This window comes from Delphinapterus leucas, chromosome 13 (assembly GCF_059928025.1).
Source record: "Delphinapterus leucas isolate spDelLeu-1000000601 "Yukka" chromosome 13, BTC_Dleu_Yukka2, whole genome shotgun sequence".
Taxonomy (NCBI): domain Eukaryota; kingdom Metazoa; phylum Chordata; class Mammalia; order Artiodactyla; family Monodontidae; genus Delphinapterus; species Delphinapterus leucas.
This window is the reverse complement of record NC_143141.1, coordinates 48,736,605-48,749,919: the sequence shown is the minus strand read 5'-3', so window position 1 is coordinate 48,749,919 and position 13,315 is coordinate 48,736,605. Positions and strand designations below refer to the sequence as shown.

Below are 13,315 nucleotides of genomic sequence, written 5' to 3'. Positions count from 1 at the left end.
GGAGTCTGGACTTACCCATAGGTAGTGAAAGTCATTGAATGCTTTTGAGTAAGGAGGTGTTGTGGTATTTTAGAATTAATCTGATGTTTGCAATTCGCAAGCTTTGGAGAGAGAAAAGGCTAGAATCAGGGAACCTAGAGAAAAGGGACCCATATCTTCTTAATCTTGTATCCCTCCCCCCGCCCCAAGCCCCAACCAGCAAAGTGCCCGGTGCAGAAGAGCTGCCAACAATACAGGTGTGTCAAGTCAAATTAAGAACAGAGCTGATCTGAATCAGTCACTGCTTTTGTCATGGAAGACAAGACAGGAAGAAGAGAAAGACTGTAAACCTAGAACAGTATCTAGTTGTTGGGGAGAAAAGAATGTAGATGGTGTAGAAACTTTGGCAAGCACCAAGCAACAGAATGAGCATGGCATTTGCCTCAGTGCTGTGCTCTGCCGGTCCCTGCTGCATCTGGGCGAATCAGAGCAGAGCTCTGAGACACCATTCAGCTCACCTTCGAGAGCACCTGCCAAGGCGCAGACGTAAAACTTCTGGGTAACCTTTACCGGATATCACCTTGGTAGGCTTTGCCTCACCTGAGAAGCAAGGAAGCAAATCTTTTCTATTTCGAAAACTCACTGTAGTTCTACATGTTAGCCTGTCCCCCTATTATGTCAAGGAAGTAAAGAAAGGGTTGCACTGTATCCCCAGCTGGTCAAGAAGGAGTGAGTGGTTGGCTGTCTCACCAGCCTCATGGTTCCCATGACATGCGTGTCCCCAAAGTGTGGGTTTGTTCCTGTGCCGTTACTTCCTCTAAGGACCCTTTCATCCTTGTGTGGGAATGTAGGAGCTGGCTCTCGACCACGTGTTTGGCTACAGAGGGTTTGACTGTCGCAATAACCTGCATTACCTGAATGACGGTGCTGACATCATCTTCCACGCGGCCGCGGCCGGCATCGTTCAGAACCTGTCCACAGGTAAATGGGTTGGGAGAAACCGCCATCTGAACACAGGCTTTTATTTTAGCACTTTTATGCACTTTCCCACTGGTTAGATGCCCCAAAGCATAAGCTGTCTCTTCCCTTTAGAGCCATTCCACTCCATTCCAGACTGGTGCCATTTAGTCCTGGAAGATGCTCAGGCCCACGTTCACAGAGTCAGACCCTCTTTCTCTTTATCCCTCACCCAGCCACATCTCATCTCAGGCCCTGGAGGGGAGGTGTCGGTGTTTCCATCAGCTCCACGGAGGCCGAGAGGGATGGAGGGAAGCCAGAAGGAGGGTGTGGGGAGTAGAGAAACCCTTATAGACAGTAACCAAGAACAAAAAATGGGGGAACTTTTCTCATTGATTTTTAACAGTCACCAAAATTTTTAGCAACTCAGATTTTCAAGTTTTGTTTGTTTTGAATAGTTAACCACATTCACAATAAGAATGAGAACAATAAACAAAAATACCTAAAATGTCCCTTAACTATAGAATGACTCTTAAATTTAAAAAAAAGTTTAAAAAGAAACACCTCAAGCAAAAAGAATCATTCAGAAACTAACTTAATAGACACCCTTATTTTTACCATAAGATTTAAACACGGTAACATGTTGCCTTTATTTGCTCTATATCTTAAAACAAACCTTTTCTTCCCCTCAAATTTTTATGCTCCTTCATAGTTTTTTGTAGTTCATGCATAGATTTTTTTAGACAGTAAAATCACTGGACACATAATGATTTGTTTTTTGGGGGCGAGGGGGGCCTTGGAATTTTCTATACATTTTGCTCAATTTTCTAGCCACATGTTACCAGGTTAGTAGCAATGTGCTGTATTCCATGCCATCACTCACCTCTCAGTTCCTGTGCATTTGGGTGGGTTTACAGTGACCACTTGGGCAGTCAGCAAACTGTTTGCTGCAATAGACGATAAAGATTTTCCTGTCCTTTCTTCCACTTCCTGTGACACATGTTGACTTAGGGCTTCAGGGGGGTGAAGCCATCACCTGTGCTATCCAGGCACTCAGGAGATTAGCACTTTGATAGATAAAGATGATTAAAAGGGATTTCCTAAGTACTCTCCTGTTTAGTCTTCCCTTTCCAATTAATATGTAGTGCCATTTTGCTCAGCAAAGCGCTATCTCCAGGTGCCCCCTCCCTGCCCTGCCCAGAGGAAGAGACACTGAGAAGCCGTGGGTCCTGGGCTGCAGGAGGAGGAACCGTTCTGGACTCTGGAAGCCTGTGCACTTGGGCTGTGCTGTGGCGCCACACAGGATGCAGAAGGATTGAAGTGCAACTTGTGTGTTTAGATTAGATAACAGATACCAGCTCTCCTCCCGATCCTGGGACAGAATGTGTAAATGTAAAAAAGGATCTTCCGTCTCCCTAAGGATGATTCCGAAAGTGAGAGTTCGGCACTTTAAGCTCTCGCTTCTACAAGGCCTTTCCAAAGACTCACACAAAGCTTTGGGGTTGCCCCAAGAGCTCTTTCAGGCCCCTGCTCACCCTGCCCCGTCTCTCCTAGGGAGCCAGAGCTTCTACCTGGAGCACACGGATGACATCCTCTGCCTCACGGTGAACCAGCACCCCAAGTACAGAAACGTGGTGGCCACCAGCCAGATAGGTAGGAGGGTCCTGCAGCCGCCGAGGCTCTCCCAGCTGAGCAGAGACGTTGACTTAGCAGCAGTTATTGGGGAGGCAGCGGGCAGGTCATTGGTATCCACCCTTTCTCGATGTCACTCTTGATTTTTTGAGCCCTGAATGTATCTATGTCGCCTGAGTTGACACAACCAGTGATTGGTGACCTTAGGACCATTAAGTCAGACCAGAGCCTCATCATCCAAATAAATGGGTGGCCCCCATCCCTGGGGACTTGTGAGAATAATTTTTCAGAGCCCAGGTGTCAAGTGAAGAGCCCCACATCTGAAGCCTGGAGGTTGCGCTTGGCAAGGGTAGATTCCAATATGTGTGCCTGGCTCTTCTTACCCTAGGAAAATGCCAATGACAAATGTGAACTGATTCACATTTGTGAAGAGTGGTGGTGGTTTTCTTTTAACTCTGTCATTTCAAAGGCAATTTTTCCAAACATATCTTCCTGCTTGTTTTCATTGAACCCATGCCCATTTTAAAATTTAATTTGGAACTTTCTGATGCTGGTGTTAAGTGCTTCACTCTTAGAAACATGACTTATTTTAGCTATTGTTTTCCCTTGACGCTTCCTCATTGCCATTGCTCATCCAATGCAGGTGATATTACGGAGACCCCAGGTAAGGCTGTTCCATCTGTGAGTAGTTTGAATCTGCACAGCAAAACCATGTCGATGTACCTCGTTTGCTGATTGTACCTGGCTGAGTTGCAGATACAAATCATTGACCTCACCAGTTTCCTTTGTGTAAACTCCACCTCGAGTGTGTGTGTTGGACATAAACACCCTTAGGTCTCTGCCTCTGAAAGCACAGCAGATGTTTCCCGTTGTCTCTCACCTCCGGCCAGGCCAGGCCATAGGTCTCTTAGACCCCGTCACTGTAACGCCCCGAACACCTGTCCTAAAGCGGCTTTTAGGTGAGCGTCAGCGTTGCCTCGGCTCCACCATTCCCCAGCCTTAGCTCTTCGTCGTACCTCCCACATTCAGGAGCAACACCTTCCATCCACGTATGGGACGCCATGACCAAACACACCCTCTCCGTGCTGCGGTGCTTCCACTCGAAGGGGGTGAATTACATCAACTTCAGCGCAACCGGGAAGCTGCTGGTGTCAGTGGGCGTGGACCCCGAGCACACCATCACCGTCTGGCGCTGGCAGGAGGGTAAGGGAAGCGGGCTTTCTGTCCCTCTGGGAGGCTTGTTTGTGGCATGGGCTGGGCTCCAACCTAGATCTGCCTCACTCCACGGCCCACCAGAGGCACTGCTGCCGCATCAGCAGAAACCAGGGCTCTTGGGATCCTGGAGAAGCTGCTCGTCAGCTGCCACTGCATCCCTGGACCCCGTGGCCTCTGGAGTGCTGAGCTGGTCAGTGAAGGGTCTTTGGGCGCTTTGGGAAGGTGGCTCAGTGCTGGCTGGCTCCCTCCTCAGACAGGAGGCAGCAGCCTCCACCATTTCTGTCCTAATCACCTACCTACCCAAACTTCCTTGCCTGTCTGGTGAACCCTGGATCCTGCTGCAGCTTTGTCACCCTGATTGCCTTCTTACAGGAACTGGGTTGGGGTTTTATCACCATAGTCTTAGAAACTCTTTTTATTAACAGTTTTGAAATGGGGATTCACCTTATAATTAAGGCTTACATTTAATGTGACAAGATTTCTATCTTGTCCTCCCCCAATATGTGCATGCACACAGGCTGCTACTAAATTTACAGTCTTCTTTGGATCAAATATATGCAATCTTGCATGTATATTCTCAGGGTGGCAAAAGCAGATCCAGTTAGTTAATAATGAGGTCTGTCTCCAGCCAGGCCGCCTGTATCTGGGGCATGCTAAGCCAGGCAGGCACAGAGGAAGCACTTCTCCAATCCAGGGCTTCTCGAGTCCCGTGATCTCAGAGGGAGATCTGTGCATGATCTCAGGCACAGTACCTGCCCCTGCACAGTACCTGCCCCAGCACAGTACCTGCCCCTGCACAGTACCTGCCCCTGCACAGTACCTGCCCCAGCACAGTACCTGTCCCAGCACAGTACCTGCCCCAGCACAGTACCTGTCCCTGCCTTGTCTCTTGCTCACCTAGGGCCCCTTCTGACTCCCCAAGTGGATTGGTGGAGCCGGAGCTTTTAAATAAGCTCCCAGGAAAAAGAGAAGTCTTCCCTTTGGTAATTTTCTCCCATTATCTTTGTTGGAACCAGCATTTGTCTGTATGGAAGGGCTCTAAGTCAGCGATAATGTCTCATAGCCTGACACCAACCAGCAGCTCTTCTGAGCTGATTATGTGTGGTTTTTGCCTTCACTTCAAATCCTGCTTACAGATAATGTAGTTTTGAGGGAGGTTTATATCCATTCTTTGTTATCATTGGAGAGCGTAGTATTCATTTCTCATTTGTCTTTAACAAATTATCTTGTGGAACCCTTGTGTGTGTGTGTGTGTGTGTGTGTCTGTGTGTGTGAAACAAAATTAAATGGAATAAAAAAATGAGCTTAATATATAAAATGCATGTTGTCAGGTCCTAGATACTTGTATGAAATTTGTTCTGAGCAACCTGGAAGCCAGTGCAAAGAGGGAGACAGGCATCTTCACAATTAGAAGTGTCCATGAGATTAAAACTAGGCAAAAGCAAACAGTGGATTAGAAGAAATGTACATGTTATTTATTTTGTATTTTCCCCATGATTGCTGAAATTAATCCTCTTTCCATCTCTTTATTGGCCACTTACATTGCTTCTTCTGCAGTTCAGCTGTTCAAATCCTTTTTCTACTGTGGGTGGGAGGGTTGTCTTTTGCTTATGCTTTGTAGCTCTTTACTGATTGTCTTTTAAAGCATCGCATATGTTTTCTTCCAGTCTGTTGTTTGTTTTTTAAATTAGTTTATAGTATCCTTGGGGACCATGGTTTTTAAAAGCTCTGAGCCCTAGGTAGTGAGGAATCTGTTCCAGTAAGTCAGGCATTCCATCTGCAGGGAGAGAATTACTGCCCCGAGAGGTAATCTGAGGGTCTCCCCAGCCATTCCTGGGAAGGGATTCCAGGAGGGAGTGTCTGAGGGCCGGCTACAGGCCCAGCCATGTTAAGAACCCACCAGTACTCTAATAGCCATTTAAAAGTAAATAAATACAAGTGACGAGGAAGAGGGGAAGAAAAAAAGTATGTGAGTAAATAATATAGGGAGATTGATTAAGAGGAAGTTGGAATTAAGACATTAATGATAAGAAGAAAATGGAAAGAAAAGTTTAAAATAAACATTAAAAACTCAAGGGAGGACCTTCAAGATGGCAGAGGAATAAGACGTGGAGATCACCTTCCTCCCCACAAATACATCAGAAATACATCTACATGTGGCACAACTCCTACAGAACACCTATTGAACGTTGGCAGAAGACCTGAGACCTCCCAAAAGGCAAGAAACCCCCCATGTACCTGGGTAGGGCAAAAGAAAAAAAAACAGAGACAAAAGAATAGGGATGGGACCTGCACCACTGGGAGGGAGCTGTGGAGGAGGAAAGGTTTCCACACACTAGGAAGCCCCTTCGTGGGCAGAGACAGGGAGCGGCGGCGGAGAAGCGTCGGAGCCACGGAGGAGAGCGCAGCAACAGGGGTGCGGGGGTCAAAGTGGAGAGATTTCCGCACAGAGGATCAGTGCCGACCAGCACTCACGAGCCCGAGAGGTTTGTCTGCTCAACCACCGGGGCGGGCGGGGCTGGGAGCTGAGGCTCGGGCTTCGGTCGGATCCCAAGGAGAGGACTGGGGTTGGTGGCGTGAACACAGCCTGAAGGGGCTAGTGCGCCACAGCTAGCCGGGAGGGAGTCCGGGAGAAAGTCTGGAGCTGCCGAAGAGGCAAGAGACCATTGTTGCGTGGTGCGCGAGGAGAGGAGATTCAGAGCACCGCCTAAACAAGCTCCGGAGACAGGCGCGAGCCGCGGCTATCAGCGCGGACCCCAGAGATGGACATGAGACGCTAAGGCTGCTGCTGCAGCCACCAAGAACCCTGTGTGCAAGCACAGGTCACTATCCACACCTCCCCTCCTGGGACTCTGTGCAGCCCGCCACTGCCAGAGTCCCGTGATCCAGGGACAACTTCCCCAGGAGAACGGACGGCGTGCCTCAGGCTGGTGCAACGTCCTGCCGGCCTCTGCTGCCCCAGGCTCACCCCGCATCCGTACCCCTCCCTCCCCTGGCCTGAATGAGCCAGAGCCCCCTAATCAGCTATTACTTTAACCCCGTCCTGTCTGAGCGATGAACAGATGCCCTCAGGCGACCTGCACACAGAGGCAGGGCCAAATCCAAAGCTGAACCCCAGGAGCTGTGAGAACAAAGAAGAGAAAGGGAAATTTCTCTCCGCAGCCTCAGGAGCAGCAGATTAAAGCTCCACAATCAACTTGATGTACCCTGCATCTGTGGAATACATGAATAGACAACGAATCATCCCAAATCTGAGGTGGTGGACTTTGGGAGCAACTGTAGACTTGAGGTTTGCTTTCTGCATATAATTTGTTTCTGGTTTTATCTTTATCTTAGTTTAGTATTTAGAGCTTACTATCATTGGTAGATTTGTTTATTGGCTTGCTTGCTCTCTTCTTTTTATTTTTTGTTTTAATAATTTTTTTAATTTTCATAACGATTTTATTTTGTTTTACTTTTTTTTTCTTTCTTTCTTTTTTTCTCCCTTTTCTTCTGAGCCGTGTGGCTGACAGGGTCTTGATGCTCTGGCCGGGTGTCAGGCCTGAGCCGCAGTAGTGGGAGAGCCAAGTTCAGGACATTGCTCCACCTCCCAGCTCCACATAATATCAATCGGCAAGAGCTCTCCCAGAGATCTCCATCTCAACACTAAGACCCAGCTCCACTCAACAACCAGCAAGCTCCAGTGATGGACACCCCATGCCAAACAACTAGCAAGACAGGAACACAACTCCACCCATTAGCAGAGAGACTGACAAATCATAAGTTCACAGACACCCCAAAACACACCACCAGACTCGGTCCTACCCACCAGAAAGATAAGATCCAGCCTCATCCACCAGAACACAGGCACCAGTCCCCTCTACCAGGAAGCCTACACAACCCACTGAACCAACCTTACCCACTGGGGACGGACACCAAAAACAATGGGAACTAAGAACCTGCAGCCTGCGAAAAGGAGACCCCAAACACAGTAAGTTAAGCAAAATGAGAAGACAGAAATACGCAGCAGATGAAGGAGCAAGGTAAAAACCCACCAGACCAAACAAATGAAGAGGAAATAGGCAGTCTACCTGAAAAAGAATTCGGAATAATGATAGTGAAGATGATCCAAAATCTTGGAAATGGAATGGAGAAAATACAAGAAACGTTTAACAAGGACTTAGAAGAACTACAGAGCAAACAAACAATGATTAAAAAAAACACAGTAAATGAAATTTAAAATTCTCTAGAAGGAATCAATAGCAGAATAACAGGCACAAGAATGGATAAGTGACCTGGAAGATAAAATACTGGAAATAACTACTGCAGAGCAGAATAAAGAAAAAATAATGAAAAGAATTGAGGACAGACTCAGAGACCTCTGGGACAACTTTAAATGCACGAACATTTGAATTATAGGGGTCCCAGAAGAAGAAGAGAAAAAAAAGGGACTGAGAAAATATTTGAAGAGATTATAGTTGAAAAATTCCCTAATATGGGAAAGGAAATAGTCAATCAAGTCCAGAAAGCACAGAGAGTCCCATACAGGATAAATCCAAGGAGAAACATGCCAAGACACATATTAATCAAACTATCAAAAATTAAATATAAAAAAATATTAAATACAGCAAGGGAAAAGCAACAGATAACATACAAAGGAATCCCCATAAGGTTAACAGCTGATCTCTCAGCAGAAATTCTGCAATCCAGAAGGGAGTGGCAGGACATATTTAAAGTGATGAAAGGGAAAAACCTACAACCAAGATTACTCTACCCAGCAAGGATCTCATTCAGATTCGACAGAGAATTAAAACCTTTACAGACAAGCAAAAGCTAAGAGAATTCAGCACCACCAAACCAGCTTTACAACAAATGCTAAAGGAAATTCTCTAGGCAGGAAACACAAGAAAAAGAAAAGACGTACAATAACAAACCCAAAACAATTAAGAAAATGGTAATAGGAACATACGTATTGATGATTACCTTAAATGTAAATGGATTAAATGCTCCAACCAAAAGACATAGACTGGCTGAATGGATACAAAAACAAGTCCCACATATATGCTGTCTACAAGAGACCCCCTTCAGACCTAGGGACACATACAGGCTGAAAGTGAGGGGATGGAAAAAGATATTCCTTGCAAATGGAAATCAAAGAAAGCTGGAGTAGCAATACTCTTATCAGACAAAATAGACTTTAAAGTAAAGATTATTACAAGAGACAAAGAATGACACTACATAATGATCAAGGGATCAATCCAAGAAGAAGATATAAAATTTTTAATATTTATGCACCCCGATGTAGGAGCATCTCAGTACATAAGGCAAATCCTAGCAGCCATAAAAGGGGAAATCGACAGTAACACAATTATAGTAGGGAAATTTAACACCCCACTTTCACCAATGGACAGGTCAACCAAAATGAAAATAAATAAGGAAACACAAGCTTTAAATGACACATTGAACAAGATGGACTTCATTGATTTTTATAGGACATTCCATCCAAAAACAACAGAAAACACTTTCTTCTCAAGTTCTTATGGAACATTCTCCAGGATAGATCATATCTTGGGTCACAAATCAAGCCTTGGTGAATTTAAGAAAATTGAAATCATATCAAGTATCTTTTCTGACCATAACACTATGAGACAAGATATCAATTACAGGAAAGAAACTGTAAAAAAAAAACAACACATGGAGGCTATACAATACACTACTAAATAACCAAGAGATCACTGAAGAAATCAAAGAGGAAATCAAAATATACCTAGAAACAAATGACAATGAAAACACGGCGACCCAAAACCTATGGGAAGCAGCAAAAGCAGTTCTAAGAGGGAAGTTTAGAGCAATACAATCCTATCTCAAGAAACAAGAAACATCTCAAATAAACAACCTAACCTAACACCTAAAGCAATTAGAGAAAGAAGAACAAAAAACCCCCAAAGTTAGCAGAAGGAAAGAAATCATAAAGATCAGAAATAAATGAAAAAGAAATGAAGGAAACAATAGCAAAGATCAATAAAACTAAAAGCTGGTTCTTTGAGAAGATAAACAAAATTGATAAACCGTTAGCCAGACTCATCAAGACAAAAAGGGAGAAGATTCAAATCAAAAGAATTAGAAATGAAAACGGAGAAGTAACCACTGACACTGCAGAAATACAAATGATCATGAGAGATTACTACAAACAACTATATGCCAATAAAATGGACAACCTGGAAGAAATGGACAAATTCTTAGAAAAACGCAACCTTCTAAGACTGAATCAGGAAAAAATAGAAAATGTAAACAGACCAATCACAAGCACTGAAATTGAGACTGTGATTTAAAATCTTCTAAAAATTAAAGCCCAGGACCAAAGGGCTTCACAGGCGAATTCTATCAAACATTTAGAGGAGAGCTAAGCCCATCCTTCTCAAACTCTTCCAAAATATAGCAGAGGGAGGAACACTCCCAAACTCATTCTACGAGGCCATAATCACCATGATAGCAAAACCAGACAAAGAGGTTGAAAGAAAACTACAGGCCAATATCACTGATGAACATAGATGCAAAAATCTTCAACAAAATACTAGCGAACAGAATCCAGCAGCAAATTAAAAGGATCATACACCATGATCAAGTGGGGTTTATCCCAGGAATACAAGGTTTCTTCAATATAGGCAAATCCATATATATGATAAACCATACTGACAAATTGAAGGAGAAAAACCATATGATCATCTCAGTAGATGCAGGAAAAGCTTTTGACAAAATTCAATACCCATTTATGATAAAAATTCTCCAGAAAGTAGGCATAGAGAGAACTTACCTCAACATAATAAAGGCCATATATGACAAATCCACAGCCCACATAATTCTCAGTGGTGAAAAACTGAAACCATTTCCACTAAGATCAGGAAGAAGACAAGGTTGCCCACTCTCACCACTATTATTCAACATAGTTTTGGAAGTTTTAGCCACAGCAGTCAGAGAAGAAAAAGAAATAAAAGTAATCCAAATCGGAAAAGAAGGAGTAAAGCTGTCACTGTTTGCACATCACATGATACTATACATAGAGAATCCTAAAGATGCTACCGGAAAACTACTAGAGCTAATCAACGAATTTGGCAAAGTAGCAGGATACAAAACCAATGCACAGGAATCTCTTGCATTCCTATACACTAATAATGAAATACCTGAAAGAGAAATTAAGGAAACACTCCCATTTACCATTGCAACAAAAAAGAATAAAATACCTAGGAATAAACCTACCTAAGGAGACAAAAGACCTGTATGCTGAAAACTATAAGACACTGATGAAAGAAATTAAAGATAATATAAACAGATGGAGAGATATACCATGTTCTTGGATTGGAAGAATCAATACTATGAAAATGACTCTACTATCCAAAGCAATCTACAGATTCAATGCAATCCCTATCAAGCTGCCAATGGCATTTTTCACAGAACTAGAATAAAAAATTTCACAATTTGTATGGAAACACAAAAGACCCCAAATAGCTAAAGCAATCTTGAGAAAGGAAAACAGAGCCAGAGGAATCAGGCTCCCTGACTTCAGCCTATACTACAAAGCTGCAGTAATCAAGACAGTTTGGTACTGGCACAAAAACAGAAATATAAATCAATGGAACAGGATAGAAAGCCCAGAGATAAACCCACACACATATGGTCACCTTCATTTTGATAAAGGACGCAAGAATATACAATGGAGAAAAGACAGCCTTTTCAATAAGTGGTGCTGGGAAAACTGGACAGCTACATGTAAAAGAATGAAATTAGAACACTCCCTAACACCATACACAAAAATAAACTCAAAATGGATTAAAGACCTAAATGTAAGGCCAGACACCATAAAACTCTTAGGGAAAAACTTAGGCAGAACGCTCTATGATATAAATCACAGCAAGATCCTTTTTGATCCACCTTCTAGAGAAATGGAAATAAAAACCAAAATAAACAAATGGGACCTAATGAAACTTCAAAGCTTTTGCACAGCAAAGGAAACCATAAACAAGATGAAAAGACAACCCTCAGAATGGGAGAGAATATTTGCAAATGAAGCAACTGACAGAGGATTGATCTCCAAAATATACAAGCAGCTCATGCAGCTCAATATCAAAAAAACAAACAACCCAATCCAAAAATGGGCAGGAGACCTAAAGAGACATTTCTCCAAAGAAGACATACAGACTGCCAACAAACACATGAAAGAATGCTCAACATCATTAATCATTAGAGAAACGCAAATCAAAACTACAATGAGGTAACACCTCACACCAGTCAGAATGGCCATCATCAAAAAATGTACAAACAATAAATGCTGGAGAGGGTGTGGAGAAAAGGGAACCCTCTTGCACTGTTGGTGGGAATGTAAATTGATACAGCCAGAGTTGAACAGTATGGAGGTTCCTTAAAAAACTAAAAATAGAACTACCATGCGACCAGCAATCCCACTACTGGGCATGTACCCTGAGAAAACCATAATTCAAAAAGAGTCATGTACCACAATGTTCACTGCAGCACTATTTACAATAGCCAGGACATGGAAGCAACCTAAGTGTCCATCGACAGATGAATGGATAAAGAAGATGTGGCTCATATATACAATGGAATATTACTCAACCATAAAAAGAAACGAAATTGAGTTATTTGTAGTGAGGTGGCTGGATCTAGAGTCTGTCATACAGAGTGAAGTAAGTCAGAAAGAGAAAAACAAATATTGTATGCTAACACATATATATGGAATCTTAAAAAAAAAAAAAAAAAGGTTCTGAAGAACCTAAGGGCAAGACAGGAGTAAAGACTCATATTTAGAGAATGGACTTGAGTACCCGGAGAGGGGGAAGGGTAAGCTGGGAAGAAGTGAGAGAGTGGCATGAACTTATCTATTTTACATTTGGTAGTGTATATAGCTAGTGGGAAGCAGCTGCATAGCACAGGGAGATCAGCTTGGTGCTTTGAGACAACCTAGAGGGGTGGGATAGGGAGGGTGGGAGGGAGATGCAAGAGGGAGGGTATATGGGGATATATATATATATGTATACGTATAGCTGATTCACTTTGTTATACAGCAGAAACTAACACAATAATGATAAGCAATTATACTCCAATAAAGTTGTTAAAAAATAAATTAAAATTTCAAGGACTGGAAAATAATGATGAGATAAAAATAGATGGGATAAGACTAGAAGCTCAGAGATTTTAAAGGGAGGTAAAAGAGCAATAAAAATAACTAACTGTAGTTACTGCTTACAGAACCCTCACTGCACCAAGCCTGTTCTAAAGGCTTCCCTTTTATCAATTCTTTTAATCGTCACAACACCTTATAAAGTGGGAACTATTATTATCCCCAATTTACAGATGAGGAAACTGAGGCACAGAGAGGTTAAAATAATTTTTCCAAAATTGTTGTGCAGATAAATGGTAGAACTGAGATTTGATTAAGACAAAGGTTAAATAAAACTCAGGACAGAAATCAAAAACAGAAATAAATTAGGTTGAGGGAAAGAACCAGTAATATAAAAGGTAAGCATTTTAAACCTAAAAA

At 43.0% G+C, this 13,315-nt stretch overlaps 1 protein-coding gene across 1 annotated transcript in view; it reads left to right on the top strand.

Annotated features, from left to right (window-relative positions):
• EML6 (EMAP like 6) overlaps positions 1–13,315 on the top strand; it is a 126,969-nt gene that overhangs the window by 100,565 nt on the left and 13,089 nt on the right. Inside the window, exons 24-26 of the mRNA XM_089922490.1 lie at positions 831–960; positions 2,491–2,589; positions 3,598–3,771. Of these exons, the coding sequence (XP_089778616.1) occupies positions 831–960; positions 2,491–2,589; positions 3,598–3,771 (403 nt within the window). The remainder of the gene's footprint in view (positions 1–830; positions 961–2,490; positions 2,590–3,597; positions 3,772–13,315) is intronic.